Source organism: Myodes glareolus, chromosome 9 (assembly GCF_982192425.1).
Source record: "Myodes glareolus chromosome 9, mMyoGla1.1, whole genome shotgun sequence".
In the NCBI taxonomy this organism is placed as follows: Eukaryota; Metazoa; Chordata; class Mammalia; order Rodentia; family Cricetidae; genus Myodes; species Myodes glareolus.
In genome coordinates this window covers 78013689-78041143 of record NC_142034.1, presented here as the reverse complement: position 1 = coordinate 78041143, position 27455 = coordinate 78013689, and the positions used below count along the sequence as shown (strand labels likewise).

General features: G+C 41.4%; 1 protein-coding gene across 1 annotated transcript; it reads left to right on the top strand.

The window, feature by feature from the left end:
- Positions 1-992: 992 nt before the first annotated feature.
- LOC146892889 (hepatitis A virus cellular receptor 1 homolog) lies at positions 993-26032 on the top strand. The gene is made up of 6 exons (XM_087909591.1): positions 993-1038; positions 3344-3679; positions 19462-19511; positions 21938-22046; positions 24318-24354; positions 25864-26032. Exons 1-6 carry the CDS (start codon positions 993-995, stop codon positions 26030-26032), a joined length of 747 nt encoding a protein of 248 aa, XP_087765717.1.
- The last annotated feature ends 1423 nt before the right edge of the window (positions 26033-27455 follow it).

The following is a 27455-nucleotide window of genomic DNA, read 5'->3' as shown; positions in this document are numbered from 1 at the left end:
GTTTACTATTCTAATTTTATACATGCATGATTTTAAAGTTGTTATAAGCATTTTACCATTTTTCAGAGGTCTATTTACGGTTTTAAATTTGCATGAGTCTATGTGTGGTGATGTTGTATTAGGGCAACAGTATCTGAAGAATGTTTGGGTCTGCTGCATCTCCAGGGGATAGTGGCTGTGAGCATCCCAACATGGGTTCTGGAACCTCTCCCAGGTTTTCTGTAAGAGCAGTGGGCACTCTTGACCAGGAGCCATTGCAGCAGCCTAATATTAATGTTCTAATATTAACATGAGAGTAATATTTGTTCATCCCCCCTCAGCCCTACTCTGCTAGTGCTTACAGTGAAACTAAAAGGAAAAACTCCAAAACCCTTGTCTTTGGCCTGTGTGAAACAATGCACTTAGTTTTTTTTTTTTTTTGAAAGTAATTTTATTAAATTATAAAAGTTTCCATTTCCGCCCCTCTTCCCAACACCCTCCCACTCCCCCCACTCCCTCTCCTCCTCCCTCTTTGTCCCTTAGGGCAGTCAGGGTTTGGAACAATGCACTTAGAAAGGCTTAGGGACCAGCCTCTCTGGGGCTTAAGCAGGAGCAGCCCAGAGTCCACCAGAGGGCAAGTGCACCGCCCTTGGAAGGCTGGTCCTTGCTTAGGGGTCTACCAAGGGAACACACTCTTATTTCTACCTTCAAGTTTCTGTTTGCCTTCTTATTTGTACCAAGACCAGGAGTTAGATTGATGCCTGTAGGTGGGGAAGGACCAGGAAGAAGAGGCTGGTTGGGAGGATAGTTAGCTTTCCTTGTCCATGGGAAGGCACAGAGCCCTAGCTGAAGTCTTTGATTGTGGGTTCCTCTCATTGTCGGCAGAGCAGACCCACATAAATCACCCCACCAGGATGCGATGATAAGCTGCCTTCTGAGAATTAAGACCTGCCCAGATTCCATGAGGCGAGGGACCAAGCCAACCAGGGTGTCTTGTCGTTGTCGACATCAGGATGCATCCACAAGTCCTCCTTTCAGGCCTCTTACTTCTTCTCCCAGGTAAGTGAGAGGTGAACTGGGGGATGGCTAGGAGGATAGGGGTTCAGAGAAAAAAAAGAACCAGGGTCCTGGGATCTGTATTACAGCAAAAACCAGGATGAAATTGTAGCTCCGTAGAAATTTCTTAACCTATCTGAGTTAAAAAATAATATCTGCAAGACTATCAAGTAAGTAGTAAATATGTGGACACACAGTCTACATTCAGGTAAGGGTGAGTACATGTACATGCATGTTGTAGTCAATGCAGGAGGGCTAAGAAAGGATATGAATAGGTAACCTAACCTTCATTTGGCCTATATGCTGTCAAAAAACATCCTCGTTTTCAATTATTTAATTAAAAATAGTAACTGAACACATTCTGTGATACAGGGGAAAATAGTGAATTGCATATTACATTATTTGGGGCAGGATCCATGATAGCCTTGGCTGCCCCAGACATAACAGACAGCAGAGAATGACCTCAAACCTCTGATCCTCCTATCCCTACCTCCCAAGGGCTGAGATTATAGGTGTGAGCCCCTACATCTGGTCCACATTCTAACTTTACAATCTAACCTCTGGGAAGTGGGATTGTGGTCATTAATTCTTTTCATAATTTCTAATATTCTATTATAATGCATATTATGTTTGTGACCCTAAAAAAATCACAAGGCAAAATGAAGTAATGAGTGTCCCAGTGAGAAATGCATTCTCGTTACACACTCGTTTTATAAAATAAGAAGTCTGCTTTCTCAGACCGTGTCCCAAACTCGTGACCTGAGCCTGAATATGGGTGACCACTTAGTGAATCTCTCGGGCCACTCTTGTGTGCGGTTTGCTTCTGTTTGCTCCTGTGCTGGGATCCAACCCAGGGGCTGGCATGAGTGAGGTGAGCATGGTCCCCTGAGCTGCATCTTCAGCCCACAGAGCTCCCTGACTTGGAAACAATTGGAGATAGGGATTTTAATCCATCATCTCAACAGATTCATACTAAAATTATTATTTTAGGTTTAAAAGTTGCATGGTTTAGTTCTTGATTTAATATTCTGATTTTGTGGTCACACTTTGTAACTGAATGTTGTTCAGTTTCTAGAATGTTACCAACATAGAAGCAGGGACCCTTGCTCTGTTTTGTTTTGTTTTTCCTCCGGGGAAACTAATCCTAAAGCCTCAGTCCTCTTGATGGTATTACAAGACCCATTCTGAGCTTGCCCTGGTGGTGCACATCCTTAATCCCAGCACTGGGAAGGTAGAGGCTGGCAGATCTCCATGAATTCAGACAGCCAGTTCTATTACAGAGTTTTAAATACTGAGGCTAGCCAAGGGTACATAAAGAGACTGTGTCTCAAAAAGACAGTGAAAAATCATATGAGCAAACAAAAGCCATTCTGAAAACTGATGTTGAAGTTCGTAAAGTTCTGCCTTTAAACCAGTAATGCTGTAAACAAAACCTGGGCATTACTCTTTGTATAGGAGAGGTGGGTAAAGTTAGTGGTTTCATTTTTGATAGCACTGAGGGGAGTTAGAGATGGTTTGAGACCGGGTCTCATAAGCCCAGGTTGGTCTTGAACTCACTATTTTCCTGACGTAACCTTCAAATTCTGGTTTGGCAGGAACACATACTTCATCATGTACAACGTATGGAAGAACAATTTTAAAATTTTAGGAATTAGATCTAATGTCAGTGGTACACATGTGTAGTCCCAGTTCTCAGGAGTCTGAGGCAGGAGAATAGTGAGTATGAGCCAGCCTGGGCAACAGAGCAACACCCTGTCTAAAAACAGACCAAGAGGTCAGGCATGGAGGTACATGCCTTTAATCTTGGCAGTCAGAAGGCAGAGTTAGCTGGTTTGTATGGGTTTCAGGCTAGCCTAGTCTACATAGAGAGTTCCAGGCCTGTGAGAACTACCTAGTGAGCTCTGTCTCAAAAAGGAAAAAGAATGAAGGAGAGAAAGAAACAAAGGACAGACAGAAAGAGAAATAAATATGAAAAGAAAAAGATACAGTGTGAACATTATAATATATATATGTATATATATGTTGCATTATCCATGTACACATAGCTGTTACATAATCACTCTGAAGAAGGGTAAGCTCACAAAAAATGGTTTTAGTAAAAATGTTAAACTATGAAAACTCTACAAACAAAAATGCAAAGAAAGACTTGGGCTGGAGCACAATGATTGAGAACTTATCTCCAACACCCCATGACCCAGGTTTAGTCCTCAGTTGAGCCAAAAGGAAAACTGGGAACGAAATGAAGAAGTAGAATCTATTGTATGAAACTGTTGAGCGCTCATTCTCCAATTTCACCTTCTTGTCACAGTGGCTGTGGGTTCTTTCCCAGAAGTACGTGGAGTGGTTGGCCACCCTGTGACACTGCCATGTTCTTATCCGGTGTCTGATGGGATCTCCTTCATGTGTTGGGACCGAGGGGAATGTGGGAATACATGCGGACAAACACTCATCTGGACCGATGGACACAGAGTCTACTATCGGGCAGACCGTCGCTACCAGCTGAGGGGACAGCTTCTTCAAGGAGATGTGTCCTTGATTATAGAGAATGCCACTGAGAGGGACAGTGGGCTCTACTGCTGTCGAGTGGAGAAGAAGGGATGGAATGACGTACAGAGACTGACCACCTCACTGCAAGTTCAGCCGGGTGAGTGTGCCTTGCTGCTTTATTTATGTCCTACAAGGGAGCATGCCAGGGAACCAAGGTTCTGTTTACTAGAGATTTGTTCTTTTCCTAGAACAAGGAAGTGAAGGTTTTTATAAACATGCTGATGATTAAATACTTGCTTTTTATTATTTTTTAATGACATAATCTCATGTATTGTGGGCTGTTCTTTAATGGTCCTGTCCTCCTGGTTTTCCAGCCTATAGCACTTTAGTCCTGATGATTCAGTTGTATATCACCTACTTGTTTATTTATTTGTAACTGCTAAGGTCAACCTAATTCAAGAAGACCATGGGCTCAGTCAGGATCCAGGTCCTAACTGTACTTGGGATCATCTTGTTGGTCCATGAAACTACATCCACTCTCCATCCTGAAAATCAGCGGGGAGCTTTTATCTAAGCTAGAGTGACCTGAATTAAAGGCTGTCCTCTTGTGGCATTAAGTCAGGTGTCCTCTACACTGTAAAAGTCCAGCAGCTCTAACCTGAAAAGCAGGCCACGCAGGGTGCTGCTGCACTGATGAGCTGACTTCGACAAGGGTCAGCTGACCTTGCTGAGCACGGGTCATATGTATAGGAGGACGAGAGTTCCACTCCAGGTCTGCCCTGCCTTGGGCTTTAAAAGAATCCTCACATCTTGTCTTTTGTACAAGGACATGGCCACGAGAGGAAGTGTTTCTTTTTCATTGCCTGTGCAGTGGGGACCAGTGGGAAGTTCATGAAAGCCCCAGTTCTTAAATCATCAGTTTCTGCTGTTATGCGGCATCATTTTCATAGCAAGAGTAGAGCCACGAGGATGCAGTTTCTTCTGCTGATACCCCTAATCTCCTTTGCTAAGGGCTCACACTGACAATCGACAGCAATTACAGCTTGTCTCTTCTTTTAAAATCCAGCTCATCTCCATTGTTTGTCGTTGTTCAGCCTTGGCAGTTTGTTCCTTGTTTTCTTACTGATCTGTTTGTTTTTGACCCGGAATCTCACGGCGTGGTGTGGACAGTGAGGATCTCTCAAGTAGACCAGACTATCCTTGAACTCACAGATCCAACTGCCTCTGTCTTTTGACAGATGGGCTCAAAAGCCTGTTTCACAGTGCCCAGCTGCTTGAAATTATGGGCCGTGCGCTGGTATCGAGCGTAGAAACCATTTCACAGTGTTGACAAGTCCTCTGTCTGGCTAGTTAAGGGGTTCAAAAGTGACTCTGTTTCATCCTTAACCATGACTTCTTGTGATTTCCTGTGTATTTTAACATACTGAGCTTCCTCTTCAGATGTCTTAGGACCCCCATCAGCTTCTTCGGGCTTTCCCATCTGCCTGGGAGAAAATTGCCCCAGAACAAGAAAAGCAAAGCTCCCAAGCTGGTGGCTTCTTTCCTGGTTGTTCTCATAGGGGTCTTAGGACTAGAATGTTCCCATGCTAGCATTTCTCTGTGAGAGATTCATTCTGTCCAGGGAAGGTTTGCATTGTGCTTAAACCTCTGCCCACACAGTAGAATCAATCACCAATCTGATAGTTTGAATTGAATAGTGTGAACAATTTGAATCAAATAGCATGAACAGTTTGAATATAATAGTGTGAACAGTTTTTTTTTGCAGCACAGTCGCACCCACTCCTTGCTATGTTATCAGCAGTGATTTTTAGTGTGACTGGCATGAATATGCACTCCTGAACACCTATGTTTCCGTTCCTGAGTCCAGGACTCGTAACTCTCAGGCCCTCTGTAGGAAAGGGGCTTGAGGACCAGTGAAATGGTTCAGTGGGTGTCTTAGTTATGGTTTCTGTTGCTGAGACACCATGACCATGGCAACTCTCACAAAGGAAATACTTTCACTTGGGTTGGCTACAGTTTCAGAGGTTCAGTCCATTACCCTCACAGTGCAACATGGTGAATACAGGCAGGCATGATGCTGGAGAAAGAGCTGAGAGTCCTACATCTCGACCCACAGGCAACAGGAAGTGAACTGTCTCGTGGGTATAGTTTGATCACACAAGACCTACAAGCCTGCATCCATATTAACTAACACACTTCCTCCAGAAAGACCACACCTACTCCAACAAAGGAACACTTCCTAATAGTGCCACTCCCTTTGGGGACATTTTCTTTCAAACCACAAGAGTGGGTAAAAGTGACTATGGCCAAGCTTGATTACCTAAATTCAGTTATTGCAACCTACATGGGAGAAGATGAGAACCAACTATCAAGCTGTTGTCTGACCTTAACACATTGGCCATGGAAAATTTTACACACACACACACACACACACACACACACACACACACACACACACACACACACCAGATAAAGAGAGAGAGACAGACAGAAAGAGAGAGACAGAGAACAACAGAAATGAATGAAGAAATACAATTTTTAAATTTTAACAGTGGGCTGGATTCTACTTCTACTAGCTTCCTGCATATAACAGGTAAACACATTTCTTTCCCTTCTTTGAAGGTAAAACCTGGCTCGATTCAAATGCCATCACATCTATAGAAGAGAAGAGTGTTCAAAGGAGTTGTTCCCAGTTCCTGGGGTTTATTTTGTAGTCAGTAGAGTTAGCATCACTCTTCTTCTGGACTCGGTCATGGGCTCTTTCCTTCAGGCACCGTTTCCCCTCAACTCCAGCCTTGGCGTTCTGTGCACTCCCTGAACATCAGTAAGCTGCTTGGATTCCTGCAGCATTTCTGATTTCTTTTCCTGATTTGTGAATTTCAGGTTAAAACTGCTTTGTCCCAGTATCAGATCTGCAGTGCTTTAAGATCTGAAACCTCTTGGGCGTGGCCTTGGTAATATACCTGAAAATTCAATGCCATGAAGTACTCATACACAGAATTATCAATAGTTTATAAACCTCCCTATAAGCTATGTATATAAAGTGTATACACACAATGAATGCTACATCTATCCATATTTAGACTTGAGCTCCATTGTGAGCTATATGTAAACTGCTAAAAAATTTTCAGAATTGTCAAAATTCTGAAACTGCTGGCACCAAAATTTTTTTCTCCCCCCCTTTATTTATTTATTTATTTTTTTGGCACCAAAATTTTTTAACTTTTATTTTTTAAAATTTATTTATTTATTAAAAATTTCCACCTCCTCCCTTCCTCCCATTTCCCTTTTACTCTCCCCTCTCCTCCTCCCTCTCCAGTCCTAAGAGAAGTCAGGGTACCCTGCCCTGTGGGAAGTCCAAGGCCCTCCCTCCTACATCCAGGTCTAGGAAGGTGAGCATCCAAATAGACTAGGCTCCCAGAAAGCCAGTATATGCAGTAGAATCAAAACCCAGTGCCATTATCATTGGCTTCTTAGTCAGCCCTCATTGTCAGCCATATTCAGAGAGTTCAGTCTGATCACATGCTTGTTCAGTCCCAGTCCAGCTGGCCTTGGTGAGCTCCCATTAGATCAGTCCCACCATCTCAGTGGGTGTGCACACCCCTCGTGGTCCTGACTTCCTTTCAATCCCTCCTTCTGCTCTTCATCTGGACCTTGGGAGTCCAGATGCCCCAGTGTGGTTCTCTGTCTTTTTCTCTATTCATCGCTAGATGAAGGTTCTATGGTGATATGCAAGATATTCATCAGTGTGGCTATGGGATAGGGCCAGTTCAGGCACCCAATCCTCTGCTGCTCAACGACCTAACTGGGCACATCTCCTTGGACACCTGGGAACCGCTATAGAGCCAAGTCTCTTGTCAACCCTAAAATGGCTCCCTTAGATAAGATATCTTCTTCCCTGCTCCCATATCCACTCTTCCTCCATCTCAATCATCCCATTCCCCCAAGCTCTCCCCAATCCTCCCCTTCTTCCTTCCCTCTCCCCACCTTCTCCTTACCCCACCTCCACTCCTATGCTCCCAACTTTTGCCTGGCAGTCTTGTCTACTTTCAATATCCAGGAGAATAAATACATGGTTTTCTTTGGGTTCACCTTCTTATTTAGCTTCTCTAGGATCATTATGGGCTCAATGTCCTTTGCTTATGGCTAAAATCCTCTTATTAAAGTGTATATGTTCCACACCTTCTTTATCCATTCTTCTATTGAAGGGCACCTAGGTTTTTTCCAGGTTCTGGCTATTACAAATAGTACTGCTATGAACATAGTTTAACAAATGCTTTTGTAGTATGATTGGGCTACTCTTGGGTATATTCTCAAGAGTGGAATTGCTGGATCCTGAGGTAGGTTGACTCCCAGTTTCCTGAGAAACTGCCACACTGATTTCTGTGGCTGCACAAGTTTGCATTCCCACCAACAATGGATGAGTCCCCTTACTCCACATCCTCTCCAGCATAGGCTATCTTTGATGTTTTTGATTTTAGCCATTTTGGCATGTATAAGATGGTATCTCAAAGTTGTTTTGATTTGCATTTCCCTGATTGCTAAGGAGGTTGAACATGACCTTAAGTTTTATTTGAACTTCTTCTGTTGAGAATTCTCTGTTCAGTTCAGTACCCCATTTTTAAATTGTGTTAATTAGAGTTTTAATGTTTAGTTTCTTGAGTTCTTTATATATTTTGGAGATCAGATCTTTGTCTGATGTGGGGTTGGTGAAGATCTTCTCCCATTCAGTAGGCTGCGTTTTTGTCTTAATGACAGTGTCGTTTGCTTTACAGAAGCTTCTCAGTTTCAGGAGGTCCCATTTATTCATTGTTGCTCTTATTGTCTGTGCTGGGGTTCTACTTAGGAAGTGGTCTCCTGTGCCCATGTGTTGCAGATTACTTTCCACTTTCTCTTCTATCAGGATCCGTGTGGTCAGATTTATATTGAGGTCTTTAATCCATTTGGTCTTGATTTTTGTGCATGGTGATAGATATGGATTTATTTTCTTTCTTCTACAGGTTGACATCCAGTTATGCCAGCATCATTTGTTAAAGATGCTTTCTTTCTTCCATTGTGTAATTTTAGCACCTTTGTCGAAAATCAGGAGTTCATCGGTTTGTAGGTTAATATCCGGGTCTTCGATTCAATTCCCTTGGTCAACATCTCTGTTTTTATGCCAATACCAGGCTGTTTTCATTACTGTAGCTCTGTAATAGAGTTTGAAGTCAGGGATAGTAATGCCTCCGGAAGTACTTTTATTGTATTGGATTGTTTTGGCTATCCTGGGTTTTTTGTTTTTCCATATAAAGTTGATTATTGTTCTCTCTAGGTCTGTGAAGAATTTTGTTGGGATTTTGATGGGGATTGCATTGAATCTATAGATTGCTTTTGGTAGAATTGCCATTTTTATGATGTTGATCCTACCAATCCACGAGCATGGGAGATCCTTCCATTTTCTGGTATCCTCTTCAATTTCTTTCTTCAAAGACTTAAAGCTCTTATCCAATATATATTTCACTTCCTTGGTTAGAGTTACCCCAAGATACTTTATACTATTTGTGGCTATCATGAAAGGTGATGTTTCTCTTATTTCCCTCTCTGCTTCTTTACTCTTTGTGTATAGGAGGGCTACTGATTTTTTGGAGTTGATCTTGTATCCAGCCACATTACTAAAGGTGCTTAACAGCTGTAGGGGTTCTTTGGTAGAGTTTTTGGGGTCACTTATGTACACTATCATATCATCTGCAAAGAACAAAAGCTTAACTTCTTCCTTTCTAATTCGAATCCCCTTGATTCCCTTATGTTGTCTTATTGCTATTGCTAGAACTTCAAGCACTATATTGAAGAGGTATGGAGAGAGTGGACAGTCTTGTCTTGTTCCTGATTTTAGTGGAATGGCTTTAAGTTTCTCTCCATTTAATTTGATGTTAGCTGTCAGCTTGCTGTATATTGCTTTTATTATATTTAGGTATGATCCTTATATCCCTAGTCTCTCCAAGACCTTTATCATAAAGGGGTGTTAAATTTTGTCAAATGCTTTTTCAGCATCTAATGAAATGATCATATGCTTTTTTCCCTTCAGTTTATTTATATGATGGATTACTTTGATAGATTTTCATATGTTGAACCAGTCCTGCATCTCTTGAGAGGAAGCCTACTTGATCATAATGGATAATTTTTGATGTGTTCTTGGATTCAGTTTGCCAGTATTTTATTGAGAATTGTTGCATCGATGTTCATGAGTGAGTTTGGTCTGTAATTCTCTTTCTTGGTTGAGTCTTTGTGTGGTTTTGGTATCAGGGTAACTGTATCTTCATAAAAAGAGTTTGGCAATGACTCTTCTGTTTCTATATTGTGAAATACCTTAAGGAGTATAGGTATCAGCTCTTCTTGGAAGTTCTGGTAAAATTCTGCATTAAACCCATCTGGTCCTGGGCTTTTTTTGGTTGGGAGGTTTTTTTTTTTTTTCTGATAGCTTCTATTTCCTCATGACTTATAGGTCTATTTAAATTGCTCTCCTGGTCTTGATTTAATTTTGGTATATGGTACTTATCTAAAGAAATGTCCATTTCTTTCACATTTTCCAGTTTTGGTGGCATATAAGCTTTTGTAGTAAGATCTGATGGTTCTCCGAATTTCTTCTGTGTCTGTGGTTGTGTCCCCCTTTTCGTTTCTGATCTTGTTAATTTTCATATTCTCTTTCTGCCGTTCGATTAGTTTGGATAGGGGTTTGTCAATCTTGTTGATTTTCTCCAAGAACCAGCTTTTTGTTTCATTGATTCTTTGGCCTGTTTTCTGTGTTTCTATTTTGTTGATTTCAGCCCTCAGTTTGATTATTTCCAGTCTTCTACTCCTCCTGGGTGAATCTGCTTCTTTTTTTCTAGAGCTTTCAGCTGTGCTGTTAAGTTTCTAATGTGAGCTTTCTCCGTTTTCTTTATGTGGGCACTTAGTGCTATGAACTTTCCTCTTAGCACTGCTTTCATTGTGTCCCATAGGTTTAAGTATGTTATGTCTTTATTTTCATTGAATTCAAGGAAGACTTTAATTTCTTTCTTTATTTCTTACTTGACCCAAGGGTGGTTCAGTAGTTGACTGTTCAGTTTCCATGAGTTTGTAGGCTTTCTGGTAGTAAAATTGTTGAATTCTAACTCTATTCCATGGTGATCAAATAGTACACAGGTGGTTACTACAATTTTTTTTTTGTATCTGTGGATGGATGTTTGCTTTGTTACTGAATATGTGATCAATTTTTGAGAAGGTTCCATGAGATGCTGAGAAGAAGGTATATTCTTTTCTGTTTGGGTGGAATGTTCTATAAATTTCTGTTAAGTCCATTTGGTTCATTACATCTGTTAATTCTCTTATTTCTCTGTTAAGTTTCTGTCTGGTTTGACCTGTCCATTGGTGAGAGAGGAGTGCTGAAATCTCCTACTATTAGAGTGTGGGGTTTGGTGTATGCTTTGAGTTCTAGTAATGTTTCTTTACATATGTGGGTGCTTTTATATTAGGGGCATAGATATTCAGGATTGAGACTTTCTCCTGATGAATTGTTCCTGTTATGAGTATAAAGTGTCGTTCTCTATCTCTTCTGATTGATTTTAGTTTGAAATCAATTTTGTTAGATATTAGTATAGCCACACCCACTTGTTTCTTTGGTCCATTTGATTGGAAAATCTTTTCCCAACCCTTTACTCTGAGGTAGTGTCTGTGTTTGAGGTTGAGATATGTTTCTTGTAAACAGCAGAATGTTGGATCCTGTTTTCGTATCCATTCTCTTAACCTGTTCCTTTTTATAGGTGAGTTGAGTCCATTGATATTAAGTGATATTAATGACCAGTGGTTGTTAACTCTGGTTAATTTTCGGTGGTAGTGTCTGTGTGTTTCCCTTCTTTGAATTGTGGTTGGTGGAGGGTTGTCAGATGCCTGCGTTATTATGGGTGTTGTTGGCTTCCTTGGCTTGTGGTTTTCCTTCTAGTATTTTCTGTAAGGCTGGGTTTGTGGCTACATATTGTTTAAATCTCTTTTTGTCCTGGAATATCTTGTTTTCTCCATCGATGGTGAATGCAAGCTTTGCTGGGTATAGTAGTCTGGGCTTTCATCCATGGTCTCTTAGAGTCTGTAGCACATCTATCTAAGACCTTCTGGCTTTCATGGTTTCCATTGAGAAGTCAGGTATAATTCTAATACGTTTCCCTTTATATATTACTTGACCTTTTCCCTTTGCAGCTCTTAATATTCTTTCTTTATTCTGTATGTTTTGTGCTTTTATTATTATATGGCAAGGGGATTTTTTTTTGTTTGTTTTTGATCCAGTCTATTTGGTGTTCTGTATGCTTCTTGTACCTTCATAAGAATATCCTTATTTAGGTTGGGAAAGTTTTCTTCTATAATTTTGTTGAATATATTTTCAAAGATGAATTACTTTGAGCTGTAATTCTTCTCCTTCTTCTACCCCTATTATTCTTAGGTTTGGTCTTTACATGGTGTCCCAGATTTCCTGGATGTTTTGTGTTAAGAATTTGTTGGATTTGTTATTTTCTTTAAACAATGAGTTTATTTTCTCTATAGTATCTTCACATCTGAGATTCTTTCTTCTAACTCTTGTATTCTGTTGGTTATACTTGTCTCTGTAGTTCTTGTTCATTTACCCAGATTTTCCATATCTAGTCTTCCCTCGGTTTGTATTTTCTTCATTACCACCATTTCAGTTTTCAAGTCTTGAACTGTTTCCATTACCTGTTTGATTGATTTTTCTTGGTTTTCTTGGGTATCTTTGAGAGATTTATTCATTTCTTCTACCTTTTTGTTTGTCTTCTCTGTTTCTTTAAAGCAGATTTTCTCATCCTGTTTAAGGTCCTCTATTATTTTCATAATGTTGCATTTAAAGTCGATTTCTTCTGCTTCTTCTTGGGGTGTTCAAGTCTTCTTGTGGCGTGATCCCTGGACTCTGGTGATGTAACGTTGCCTTTCAGGTTGTTGGAGGAATTCTTGCATTGGCACCTGCCCATCTCTTCCTTCAAATGCAGCCAGGAGAGTCTTGGCGTCTTGGTCCAAACTTTGCTGTGACTGACTCTCTGGGTAGATCTCCTGAGTGTAAGAGCAGGAACTGTTCCTAGGCCAAGGACCTCACAGACAATAGGGCAGGCTTGGGGGAGGCAGGGTCATGTGGAACAGAGAAGCCCCTGCAGCAGAAGCTGGAGGGGCCCTGTGCTCCTTTCCCAGACCGTCTACCCCACCCCCAGATGGCACCCACTCATCAGTCTCCAAAAATTTTTGACAAAGAATATTCACCCTGTTTCTCTTAGCTTGGAAGAATCCAGAGATGATTGTGTCTCTTCCCCATACAAAGATGCACATAACTTAGTGGTGGACCTTGCATGGGACTTCTTGTGGGCCAACTAGCCCAGTTAGCCTTATGATGCAGCACTGTGTGTGTGTGTCCTCTCTAGACTAGAACATGCTCAGAGTACAGTCTGTGGGTGAAGTCAGTCATCATTGAGAGAAACACACTCAGTCCCAGTTCCCAACACCTTCTCAGTGTCACAGAGATGCTGAGAGAGATGTGAGGATGTGACCCATCACTTAGAACATGTTTCAATAGGAACGTGGGCTCTTTTCTCATCTCCTTGTTGTCGGTGCAGCTGCCTCCTATTGATGAGCTGTCTTCACAGCCCCACCCTGCCATATCCTAGGTGGTCAATGACAAAGAAAAGAAGTTCAGGAGAAGAGCCTCTGCCTGGAGACAGCCTCTACCTGATATGCAAGGGAGGGATTGTATCTAAGGTTCTTCTTTCTTCTTGCTTGGCTGACCTTTGCTTTTATATTGATTTCTAAATCCAGGAGTTCCCACAAGTTCTTTAAGAAGAGTTACAATTACAAGTACATTCAAATCTATCAACAGACCCAGTACTACTCCTAGGAAAACCAGAACTACTCCCAGGAAACTCATCACTACTCCAAGGAAACCAGCAGCAACTAAAAAACCCACAGTTACCACAAGGAGACCCTCAACCACTCCAAAACACACAACTACTACAAGGAGACCCGCAACTACCACAAAACACACAACTACTACAAGGAGACCCTCAACTACTCCAAAACACACAACTACTACAAGAAGATCCTCAACCACTCCAAAACACACAACTACTACGAGGAGACCCTCAACTACCACAAAACTCACAACTACTACAAGGAGACCCTCAACTACTCCAAAACACACAACTACTACAAGGAGACCCACAACTACCACAAAACGCACAACTACTACAAGGAGACCCTCAGCTGCCACAAAACCCACAACTACTACAAGGAGACCCTCAGCTACCACAAAACCCACAATTACTACAAGGAGACCATCAACTACCACAAAGCCCACAAGTACTACAAGGAGACCCTTAACTGCCACAAACCCCACAATTACTACAAGGAGACCCTCAACTACCACAAAAACCACAACTACTACAAGGAGACCATCAACTACCACAAAACCCACAAGTACTACAAGGAGACCCTTAACTGCCACAAAACCCACAACTACTACAAAGAGACCATCAACTACTACAAACCCCACAACTACTCCAAGGAGACCCACAATTACCATAAACCCCACAACTACTCTGAGGAGAACAACATCAACCATAAAATTCACAACTACAAGAAGACCCACACCTCCTATAAAACCCACATCTACTCCAAGTAGACCTCCAACAACCATAAAACCCAAACCTACTTCAAGAAGACTCACACCTCCTCCACAGAAACCAGTAACTATGACAAAACACACAACTATTCCACAGAAAGCCTCAACTAACATAAAACTCACAACTGCTACAAGGAGACCATCAGCTACCACAAAACCCACAACTACTACAAAGAGACCATCAATTACTACAAACCCCACAACTACTCCAAGGAGACTCATAATTACCACAAACTCTACAACTATCTCAAGGAGACCATCAACAACTATAAAACCCATGACAACTCCAAGAAGACCCACACCTCCTATAAAACCCACATCTAATCCAAGTAGTTCCCCAACAACCATAAAACCCAAAATTACATCAAGAAGACCGATACCTCCTATAAAATCCACACCTACTCCACAGAGACCAGCAACTATGACAAACCCCACAACTACTCCAAGGAGACCCTCAACTGCCACAAAACCCACAACTACTACAAAGAGACCATCAACTACTACAAAACCCACAATTACTACAAAGAGATCATCAACTACTACAAACCCCACAACTACTCCAAGGAGACCCACAAATACCACAATCTCCACAACAATTCCAAGTAGACCTCCAACAACTGTAAAACCCACAATTACTACAACAAGACCCTCAACTACCATGAAACCCACAACTACTACAAGGAGATCCTCTACTACAACAAACTCTACAACTACTACAAGGAGACTCTCTACTATGACAAACCCCACAATTACAAAATGGAGATCCTCTGCTACCACAAAACCCACAACTACTACAAGGATACCATCAGCTACCACAAACCCAACAACTGCTACAAGGAAACCCTCAACTACCACAAGCCCCACAACTACTGCAGAACCTACAATCCCCACAACTATTCCAAGTAGACCCCCAACAACTGTAGAACCCAAAACTACTACAAAGAGACCCTCAATTACCATGAAACCCACAATTACTACAAAGAGACCTTCTACTACAACAGAACCCACAATTACTACAAGGAGAACTTCAGCTACCACAAAACCCACAACTACTACAAGGAAACCATTAGCTACCACAAACCCAACAACTTCTACAAGGAAACCCTCAACTACCACAAGCCCTAAAATGACTACAGAACCGACAATTACCACAATCCCCACAACTATTCCAAGTAGACCCCCAACAACCATAAAACCCACAATTACTACAAGGAGACCCTCAACTAACATGAAACCCACAACTCCTACAAAGAAACCATCAACTACTACAAACCCAACAACTATTACAAGGAGACCCTCTACTATGACAAACCCAACAACTACTACATGGAGATCCTCAGCTACCACAAACCCAACAACTACTACAAGGAAACACTCAACTACCACAAACCTAACATCTACTACAAGGAAACACTCAACTACCACAAACCCCACAACTATTACAGAACCCACAATTACTACAAGGAGACCCTCAACTACCACAAAACCTACAATTACTACAAGCAGTACTACAAAACCCACAACTACTACAAAGAGACCCTCAACTACTACAAACCACACAACTACTCCAATGAGACCCACAATTACCACAATCCCCACAACTATTCCAAGTAGACCCCCAACAATCGTAAAACCCACAGTTACTACAAGGAGACCCTCAACTACCATAAAACCCACAATTACTACAAAGAGACCATCAACTACTACAAACCCAATAACTACTACAAGGAGACCCTCTACTATGATAAACCCCACAACTACTACATGGAGATCCTTAGCTACCACAAAACTCACAACTATTACAAGGAAACCCTCAACTACCACAAGCCCCACAACTACTATAGAACCTACAATCACTACAATCCCCACAACTATTTCAAGTAGACCCCCAACAAGTGTAAAACCCACAGTTACTACAAAGAGACCCTCAACTACCACAGAACCAACAATTACTACAAGAAGAACTTCAGCTACCACAAAACCCATTACTACTACAAAGAGACCATCAACTACTGCAAACCCAACAACTACTACAAGGAGACCCTCTACTACGACAAACCCCACAACTGCTACATGGAGCTCCTCAGCTACCACAAAACCCACAACTACTACAAAGAGACCATCAACTACTGCAAACACCACAACTACTATAAGGAAATCCTCAGCTACCACAAAACCCACAATTACTTCAAGGAGAACATCAGCTACCACAAACCCAGCAACTACTACAAGGAAACCCTCAACTACCACAAAACCCACAACTACTACAGAACCCACAATAACTACAAGGAGACCCCCAACTACCACAAAACCCACAACTACTACAGAACCCACAATAACTACAAGGAGACCCTCAACCACCACAAACCGCACAACTACTACAAGGATACCCTCAGCTACTACAAAATCTACAACTACTACAGGGAGACCCTCAATTACCAGAAAACCCACAACTATTACAGTGAGACCCTCATCTATCCCAAAACCTGCAACTACTACAAAGAGACCCTCAACTACCACAAAACTCACAACTACTCCGAGGAGACCATCAACAACCATAAAACCCATGACTACTCCAGGAAGACCCATGCCTTCTATAAAACCCACATCTACTCCAAGTAGATCCCCAACAACCATAAAACCCAAACCTACTTCAATAAGACCCACCCCTTCTATAAAATTCACAACTCCTCCACAGAGACCAGTAACTATGACAAAACACACAACTATTCCACAGAGAACCTCGACTATTATCAACCCCACGACTACTACAAGGAGACCCTCAACTACCACAAAACCAACAATTACTACAAGGAAACCCACAAATACTCCAAAATCAACCAGAATCTCTACCTCTACTTCTCCACTACCAGTAGACACGCAGACTTCTGAACCAGGTAAAAGTCATGTGCTTTATCAGAGGCCTTCTCATGGGGTTCTGTAGGAGACACAGACAACAAGGCAGTCATAAGTATGATCCAGGTGAAGGAGTCTTAGCTTGGTTCTAAACAATGACTTTACTATGTCCATGATTCTCCAGTCTTTGTATGTGCACCACCTGTTCTGTAACAATTTGAACATGGAGGACGCCCATCTCTCTATATGAGATTTTCCAGGGATTCAATACTAGCCAGATGTAGGTGGATCATTGATCTAGATAGCTGACGAGTATGTTAGGAATCTGGGAGAGTGGGGCATGACTTTCTGATGAAAAAGTAAAGAAAGAATGACTGACAACTAGTGTCTGGGTAGGCAGACTCGAACCCTTTTCAGATATTCTGAAGTTGGGCCATCCAGCCAAGGCCATAGTGCAGTGAAGCTGACATTCAATGTTTCCTGAGCACTAGGCAGCATGCTACATGCTTTATGATGCAGTGTTTAATTCTCAGACACTTGTGTCCTATGTAGCTGTGATCTGTCCCTCTTATACAGCGACAGCAACTGGCAGAGTCAGAAAGTTCTGGGGGAAGTTATGGAGACAGAAAGTGACTTAGATTCTCTTCCTGTTTACTTGAGTTGGAAGCTGATTCTTCTGACTCTGGGGTCAGAACTCTGGCCACAGGCTCTGAGATTTATGTTTAGATAGTTTGTCCTGTATTCAGATCCTCACTGAAGAAGACTCCATTTCATGGACCGTTGATACTTTCTAAAGTTTTCCTTCTAGGATTTTTCAATTTATTTGTGAAGCAGAAAAATGCAAAAAGATGTCTTTTATACTGATGATTTATACATTGAATTAAAAGTCCTTAGGGATCTGACATATTCAAGCTTGGGCTGGAGAGATGACTCCATAGCTAAAAGCAAGCATTGCTGTTGAGGAGATCCTGAGTTGCTTCCAGGCATCCATGTTGAGCAGCTCACAAATGCCTGCATCAGGGAATGGGCTCATGGGCTGAGTTTGGAGAACAAGTATAAGTTCCTGACTCCATGGAAAACAGAGATTTAGAAAAGCAGTGACAGCTGACACGATCATGTGACCAGCTGGAGTGTTAGTAGTTGAATTTTATTTTGTTGAGCTAGAATCTCAACTTGGCTGGCATGGAATTCAGGATGTAGACAAGCTTGTCTGAAGTCACAGAGGTCTTCCTGCCTCTACTTCTAGTGATGAAAGGTGTTTGCCACCATGCCTGTCAGTGTTGAATTTAATTTATCTTTTTTTTATATATTGAGTCACTTTCTCCTATACTTGGAAGGTCATGCTTAAGATCCCAGGTCATAAATAGATTCTAGACTGTAGATGGTGCCTAAACCTAGTCATTGCCTTTGGTTCCTTGGGAGTGCGCCCCCAATGAGTAAAAATGGAAGGTGAGAATCAGGAGGCTATGGTCAACCAAGTGTACTTATGCTTGGCAGTGCCAGTTTGGCTGTAACTGAAAGTCCCATAGACCTGCAGCTATACCACTCACTGTTTGGGTATTGTGTGTGTGTATGTATGTATGCGTGTGTTTATGTGTGTTTGTATGTGTGTGTGTGTGTACACATGCACTTTCAGCAGATATTTCTGACATTTGCTAGAATTACAAATGTATAACCCTCTGATGTGTGTTTTTTCGAGAATAAAATGAAACAGGGCACTTTTAGGATGGAAAGCATTTGTTCATTGCTGTGTGACTCAGCAGAATGAGAATTCTGTACATACAGAATTCCAAAAAAGATATTTCAGAATACCCCAATATATGATAGAAGTTCAATGACTCTCCTGCCACACGAAATCCCAACCCTCACATCATGTGTGACACGTTGACTTGTGGGTGATATTATAGGTGATTTCTGAAACAATTCTGATCCAGGCCAAGGCAAACTGACACATTAGATAAGAACACAGAAGCTGTTCAGATGTCATGGTAGTTCCTCTCATTCCAAGTAGAGTCACCTTGACCTTTCAGTGTGTGTAAGGCCTTTGGGCACTTAGAATCCTCAGCTAATATGGAAGTAGAGAGGAGGTGGGACCGTGGGCTGTTCCAAATCTAAGTGCTCTGCTTCACCTAATTTATAGAAAAACATGGAATCATGTATTAGAGAGAGAGAGAGAGAGAGAGAGAGAGAGAGAGAGAGAGAGAGAGAACAGAACAGAAAGGTTACGGTATACAACTTTCTAGATAAATTTAACAAAATATTAGCATTTAGTCTGATACTATTGCTTATGATCATGTTATTTAACTTTTAATCCACCATCAAAGTTGGGATGAACATGTGTAGTGTCTATAATGAGAGTATAGCATTATTCTAATGACAATTTTCATTCTTTTCGACAGTTTACACTGAAACTGTGACATCTTCACACCGCCCTTGGAATAATCACACCGTAAGCAAACCCCTCTCTGTGTTAATAACGAGATTCACTGTCTACCTTCCTGAAATCATGTTGCCTTTAGAGACTTTGTAAATCAATTTACAGACTTTTGTCTCAAAAGAAGAAGAAGAAATAGAAGAAGAGAAAAAGAGTCGAACATAGTTGTTGCTTCCTTTATTGTAGGATTGAGGAAGCTGAAACAGGAGGTACTAAATTTGAGGATAGCCGGGACTACAAGGTCAGCTTGAGTCCACCATGAGAACTTGCCTCAAAAATCCAAGAGAGACCAAGATAGTATTAAATATGTAGTAAATTCCTTGAAAATAAGAGAATTTGACTCTAAAAAGAGTGTCAAGTTTATTTTGATGGGCAAGTTTGTCAGCATTGCACAATAAGTGATAAGCAATGGAGGGAGGCAAGGACACAGAGAGAGATTGATAAGAGTTTCTATGTTTAAAAGTTACATTAAAATAAAGAGAATGAATTAACTAGAAGAGACTAAATTAGCATACCATATTTGCATATCCTATTAAAATATTAGAAACCATCACACCGTGTCAAAAATATTGCTAATTGAGCAGATTTGTGCTGTTTTTAGCACAACCTTGCAAGGTATAGTTGTAACTGAGCTTGGTTAACTACAGAACAGTCAACTTTATCAGCAAGAAGAAACACTTTAGAATTAAACTCAAAACAAGAACTAGCAAATCTGGACTCTGAGGCTGTCAATATGGCTCTAGGTGCACTGAGAACCATGCACAGAGACACAGTTTTGTGTGCTGTGTCTAGATTTTTGATTTGTTTGTTTTGGGGACAGGGTCTCCTGGAGACCGGGTGGCCTTGAATTATCCATGGAGTTGAGAATGATCGTGAACTTCTGAACCCCCTGTCTCAACTTCTCAAGTTCTGGGATTGCAGGTGTGCACTCCCATGCCTAGCAATGGCAGCATACATCCTGAACCTGTAGATCAACTTTCTAGACTTCAACTCATGAAGAAGTTGAAAAAAATATTTGAAGATGTATGAGAAAAGATAACCCTTGCTGCCATTCCTAGTCAGGAAAGTGTTATGAAGTAAATGCTTATGTAGGCCTGATGAACTCACCTGTGATCCAGGTACTCAGGAGGTGTATGCAGGAGCATCAGAAGTTTTTTGTATTGGCTACATAGTGAGTACCAGGTCAGTTAGAATACTCGTGATACTGTCTCAAAACCAACACACATTACTTTATATACCTACAGTGTTTGTCAAGAAGTACCTGAGAATCCCTTTCCCAAGAATCCACTGAACATATTGTTTGAGGATGTAGAGACAGCACTCACAGAACTTAGCTAATTTGCCTATGGTCTCCCTGACTAAGCAGAGGAGCTGGGCTTGTGATATCAGAGACGAGGCTCATCCATGAACAAAGACCTGGTCTCTGATATCCCTTTCCTTACAGTTAGACCATCCGTGGGCTCTGTTTACAGTTAGTAGCTTAGTGCTAAGCTATTAGAGGGGCCTCACCTGCTGCCCAGTCTGTCTCCTGCTTATTCCAGAGTGTGCTGATCCCTGATCCCCTGCATCAGGGCAGTAGGAATATTCTGCATTTCTGTCTGATCATACAGTGGTAATTAGGCTGCATTGGGGCAGTTTCTTCTGAGTATTTTTTTAAAAAGCTGTAGATCTTGCTGAGCATGGTAGACCATGACTTTAATCCCAGCCATAAATAGGTAAAGTCTGGCCCATCTTTGTGAGTTCAATGACAGCCTGGTCTATACAGAGAGTTCAGCAGAGCTGTGACTGTGTAGTAAGAAGTAAGATCCTGTCTCAGGAAAAAACAAAACAAAACCAAAAATGAAAGAAAGAAAGAAAGAAAGAAAGAAAGAAAGAAAGAAAGAGAATCCAGAATTTTACAAGACAATTATGATTTATGAGGAAAGACCAGTCTAAGTAGCTGAGCACACACTGGGACCATCAGAACAAAAAATTAGACAGAAACCATTGTTTTTCCCAATAGAGGAATAACCTGATGAATATTAATGAAGATATAATCACTCACAAGACATGCAACCATGTTGTAACCTCAAACCACATAGAAAACATTTTCATCCTTCTCCTAGACACTTCGAAGTTTGTGTTTTCTCGAGTTGAACAACTTAGTACCAGCTCAGGTTGTTTGGTTTACTTGCGTGTTCTATTCTATTTTATTTAAATATGCGATCTCTCAAAGTGGTCCTGGCTGTCCCAGAACTGCTATGCAGACCAGGTTGTCTTGGAACTCTCAGATAATCTTCTGCCTCTGCCTCTCAAGTGCTGGGAATCAAGGTGCACACTCCACACACTTGCGTATTCTAGATTAGTCACAGAAAATGGAGGAAAACAATCTAGGTTGAGGTCTGGGGTGTGTTTTCTGCTCACCTCATTTGGCATCTCTTCAATGATTGATGTTTCCTTAGGAAGCGGTTCCCACACCACACTCCCTGATGATCCCCACTAAGGGCCTCTACATTGGAATCTCCGTGTCTGTTGGGCTGTTGCTTCTCACAGGCGTCCTGATGATCTTAAGTGAGTAGCTTTATCAAGGTCTCATTGTTAGGGATGGGAATGGGTCTCTCTGGGAAATCGTCACACAATCAAGGAAATTTGGCACAGCAAAATCTTTATACCTAGAATGTAGTGCAGAGCCTCTTTAAATCCACTGAGCAAAGTGGGGTCCTGCTGGGCCTTTAACTTTAAAGCAAAGAAGTCCTGTGCCTGCCTCTGCCTGCTCAGAGCTGGGCCTCACAGTCTAGGAGACTTGTCGTATAAAGCAGAGCAGTGACTAGGGAGAATGGTTCCGAGCACAGAATTTGACGGTAGGAAAATGCTTGCTCCACAGCTCTTCTTGCCTAATGGTGTCTTCTCACATTTCTTTCAAGATGGCATGTCCTCTGTCTTCTTTAGCCCTCTGGTAGAGGACAGTGCATTTCATGTCTGTTTCGCAGACATGAGCTAGAGCAAGGCTGCTCAGTCATTCTGACTGCCTGCAAGGAACTCCACATGTCATGGGGTTCACATTTCGCACGATTTCTATGTGTTCCCCAATCCAGGATACGTCTTGTAGTCCCTTCTGGATCCCAGGGATGTGTTAGGACCTACTGTACACTGAGATTCTAACACCTGGGACATGCTCAGTGAACACTGTTACAATATGTCATCAGGATTCCTTTTTCATATAATCTGTAAAGCTTAAATATTGGTTGCTCCTTTCCTAAGTATGATTGTTTGTTTGCTTTGTTTCTTTTGTAATTTCTGAGACCATCTGTCTTATATATCCCAGGCTGGCTTTGAACTTACAGCGTACCTGAGGCTGGTGTTGAAGTTCTTAGACTTCTCTCTCTGTATTTCGGCTGACAGCATATTCTTTATATTTCGATTGTTGGCCACCTCAAGAGAAAAATTGACATTTACCATAAAGAAATTGATTTGGGGGCTGAAGAGATGTTTCAGCACTTAGGTGGTTGACTGCTCTTATAGAGGATGTGAGAGCTATCCTAGAACATGAGTGGGTGACTCACAACTGCCTGTTATTACCTCCCCATGGGATGCCTCTAGATTTAGGCACTTTCTTTTTAGAGTACATATTCAAACACACACACCCACATGCAAGGGTGCATGCATATGCACATACACATACAATCATACATACAGAGAGAGAGAGAGAGAGAGAGAGAGAGAGAGAGAGAGAGAGGCCGAATAAATTTTTAAAGAAACAGGCTTGAGATCTGGAAGGCAAGAGGCCATTGTGAGACTTATAGTGTGTTTTCTTCCAGCCTGTAGATCTTTTTATTTGTCCCTGTGATGATATTATTGAATGTTCTGGAACATATTTAATAGAAGAAGCAAATAAGGCATTGGAGGGAAAACTGCATGACTAACCCTTGAACAGAATCCTTTGACAGTGGCACTAAGGCCTGCTTGATCTTTTCCTGCAGGGTTTGTGGGAATGCACAGGCACTTCTGTCTGTCTAGTCCATTCCCTAAATAAGAATGTCAGTCATTGTCATTTCAAGATACCACACATGAGCTCATTACTGACCTGTTTCACATGACTGTGTAGAAATTTGGGAATAAGAATACATGTGTCAAACATCAGGAAGTTTCTCTCTAATATTTAGAACCTGGTTATTCATAATGATTATTTAAGCTGGCCCTTGGGTGTATACCTATAATCCCAGGATGCAGACTACTGATATAGAAGAATCATAGGTTATGACTAGCTTAGAATTAAATAGTAAGATAATGTCTAAAAGAGGGGAATATAAATTTGTATAAATACAAATATGTTCACTTTCTTAGCCCAAAGTTGTTTATTCTCCCCTGAGGGTGGGTGACTACTGGGTGTCTAAAGATCTTTAACAGCAAGTTGGAGGAATACCTTAGTGGTGCACACTTCTGAAGAACATTGTGGAAGGAGCCACAGCCAGTATAGTGACATTTAAAAAATGGTCCTTGATGGAAGAAACCATTAGCAGGGCCGTGTGTCTCAGGTCACTTGGGGAGCCCATGTTTAGCTTGTTTCCAGCAACCAGTTTCAAACCCCAGACTTCATTTCTCTCAATGGAAGAATTTATCAGTGCCAGTCTAGCACATTAGGAATGGTATCTGGGTGAGTGCATCAAACCAAACAGGCAGAGGAGAGACTTTCTGTGTGGTAGAGGAACGGATGACCCTCCCACTTTACCAGGGAATGGTTCAATTATAAACAGAAACAATAGTCTTGCTTAGAAGAAAAGATCACGAGTGTTACTGATGACGTGTTTAATTTAATGTCACCTAACTTCCCCTTTGTTTCAGAGTGCAGACACACAAGAAAGAAGAAGAAACCAGAGGTGTAAGTTGTCACGCTGTGTCGATTGCTTTGGAGTTTGTAATCTTGTGGATTTCTCCTTGTTTCTTTCTTTCTTTTCCTTTTCTCCTCCTCTTTCTTCCATTCTTTCCCCTTCTTTTTTATTTACTTATTTTAAATTATTTTTTTCATATATATTTTGCTCATGTTCCTTTCCCTCTACCAACTCCTCTCAAGTCATGCCACTTCCCAACCCACCCAACGCCATGTTCTCCTTCTTTCAAAGAAAGAAAGAAAAGAAGGAAGGAAGGAAGGAAGGAAGGAAGGAAAAAAGGAAGGGAAGAAGAGCCAGATAAAACCCACAAAAATACAAAAATGAAGATCAAAATGAGAAAGTCCAAGATCTTTTTCTGTCAGTTGTCGCGTTGGCTCATCTGAGCTTTCTGACCCTAAGTTGTTTCCATACTTGGACATGTGATACTGAACTACACAAAGAAAAACTTGGTCCCATCTTCTTTGTAAATGACAGCACCTGTACTCTTCATGTGCCTAACTGGTTCTACATTTCAACACAAGAGATATGACTGATTGGTTCTACATTTCAGTTGTAGAGATGGCCAATGTTCAAACAAAACTCCACTCTGCCAAAACACCACCCACGAGTTAAAGTTAGCTGTTTTCTTCTCTGATTTGCTGCTTCATGACTTCTAGGAAGCTCACATAGCAGTCCACTGTGACTATCAGGGTAACCACCCCTCCTCATCTAATGAGAAAGGCCAGCTTCCAAACACCAGTAACTCTCTCCCAACATTAGTTCCTCTCCCTACAGTGCCTGATGTTTTTGTGCATGTGGTGTACACGCGTGTGCCCCAGACTGTACACTTTGCAACTGTTTCCCATACCACCAACCCCTGTGAAAAAGCCCTGCTTCATTGCTTTACACATTTCTTGTCTATGTTAGCATTAGAGTGTGCAGATGCTATGCAGATTTTAAAGGCATTTTTAACAATAGCTTACTTATTTTTTGTTGCAGCAGGAGATGTGGTGGGGTGGTGGTAGTGTGTTTGTGTGTACACATGCAGGCTCCATGGCACCTGTGAAGGTCAGAGAACAGCTTCTTCTACCTTTCTGTATATCCAGGGATCTAGCATGGGTCAGCAGGCCCTCCTAACCCTTTCTAAAGGGCCACAGTCCTAACCTGTAAATACAGCAGTCATCCAACACTTAAGCCAGTTCCTGCATGCACAGCCTAATTAGGTTACTCCCTATGATGTTAGGTATCTGCATTTTTAGATATTTGACTTTTGTGTTCTATTACGAGTATCCCGATGGATGCCAATATCAGCTCACTTTGTTAAATGTTTCTTTCTGTGTCTGATGTTTGTCAAGCAAATGTTTCTATGACTTTACTGCCGGGTCCCTGTGTGGTGCCATTCATTTCCTGTTACAGTTTTGTGTGGATGGGGCTCCTGCACTCATGAATACCCAGGCTTACTGAATCCTAAGTGAAATCTCTGCTCCGACCTGAAAAGTGACCGTCTTAATCTTTTTCAGCAACTCCCTTTACAGCTCATTCGTCTTCCATGCTTACATGAATGAAGCTTTCGAAAGTACACTGCAACTGTCCACTGAAGACATAGTGTACACGACTGAAGACAATTTCTATCCCTGGATAAACTCCCAGTGGCCCTCTAAGATGACATCATTCCAAGTCTGCAGATGAAAGCAATGGGGTATCGCCACGAGGGACACCCATTAAGCGACAGGACTATTTCCAGTGTCAGTTCTTCTGGTGTCCCTAGTTGCCAGCAACAGTGACAGAAGGTGGTCCTCTAGCTGTTCCTGCGCATAGTCACCGTTGATATAGTACCCAGTCCGGCCACACACACTAAAACATGAATACTTGAGAATTTCTTGGGTTTTTTTTTTTTTTGACTCCTTAAGTCTTGGATCCATGAAAGGCAATCATTGGTAATGCAGGAAATAACCTATCTTAGTTATTGAAAACCTCAAGAAGAGCAGAATAGAATTTAAAAATAAAAAACAAAAAATCAAAGGGAAGGCAAAACTTAATTTAAAAGTACTTCGTAATTATGTTTTATTTATTTTATTGTAATTCAAAAAGTTATTTTCCTCACTTTTTCCAAAAGGGCGTAAGTCATGGGAAGTACAGGTTTTAATTTCTATGTCACATAAACAGAAAGGAGCCTAAAAGTCTGCATGCTTTTTAATGGCTCATGACATATAAAATATGATGCATTGTTATATGCTTAATCTTAGGATAAGGATGGGTGTTTTATGTCAGGAGAGGTTACCACGGTGAGAATGGACCAGGGAAGAAAACAGTGGACCAAGGGACTGAGGTCATCAGTGCTGTTTCCCCACAGGCTGACTCGATACCCAGTGCTCCTATTCTCACCACTGAGCTCTGAATCAGGCGCTGGAAGAAGGCAATGCAGAGATGAAGGGGAAGGGGGAAGCAGGACACAGGCTCTGCCTGAGAGAAGTCCTATGCTAGGTGCAACAGCGTATGAGGCTACCATTGGTTTCAATCAGAGTTACAAATTTATAATTGTCTCCAGATCATAAATAAATTTTATCTAATTTATTTCAGAAAGGCAACGAGTTTTCATAGTGAATCAGTTTGTCAAATCAATCAAATATTTGCTTTTGCTAAGAGTTCACAGAGCTGTAGTATTGATATCTTCATTGACAGTTTGTTGGTAAGATCTGCTTTTCAAGGCAGTAATAATTTCTATATAAGTTTTCTGCCTCCTGAGTGCTGGCTCCCCGTAGTTGTCCTCTTATCTCCACATATTCTCCATTGAAACTGTGTACACACACACACACAGACACACACAGACACACACACACACACACACCTGCACATACATCCATACATACACGCACATCCATGCACACACATACAATGTATGTGTGTGCATGGTAAATAACTAAAGTGTAATAAACTTAAAATTTTAAAGAATAAAGTAGATTAAGGTAGAAAAGACCAATGGTTAAATGCCGATGGATTTATTTAGTGATTTACCTAAAGCACCGTTTGTACTATTTGTCAAGAATGACTTCACTTGTTACCTGCCACAGAACGGTCTGGAGGGAAAGCTGAAGCAATGGGTCATGGACCT

Coding starts and splice junctions, on each gene's coding strand:
- LOC146892889 (XM_087909591.1), top strand. CDS start 993: ATGCATCCACAAGTCCTCCTTTCAGGCCTCTTACTTCTTCTCCCAG. Junction 1,039..3,343: donor CCTCTTACTTCTTCTCCCAG/GTAAGTGAGAGG, acceptor TTCTTGTCACAG/TGGCTGTGGGTTCTTTCCCA. Junction 19,512..21,937: donor GCCCTTGGAATAATCACACC/GTAAGCAAACCC, acceptor ATGTTTCCTTAG/GAAGCGGTTCCCACACCACA.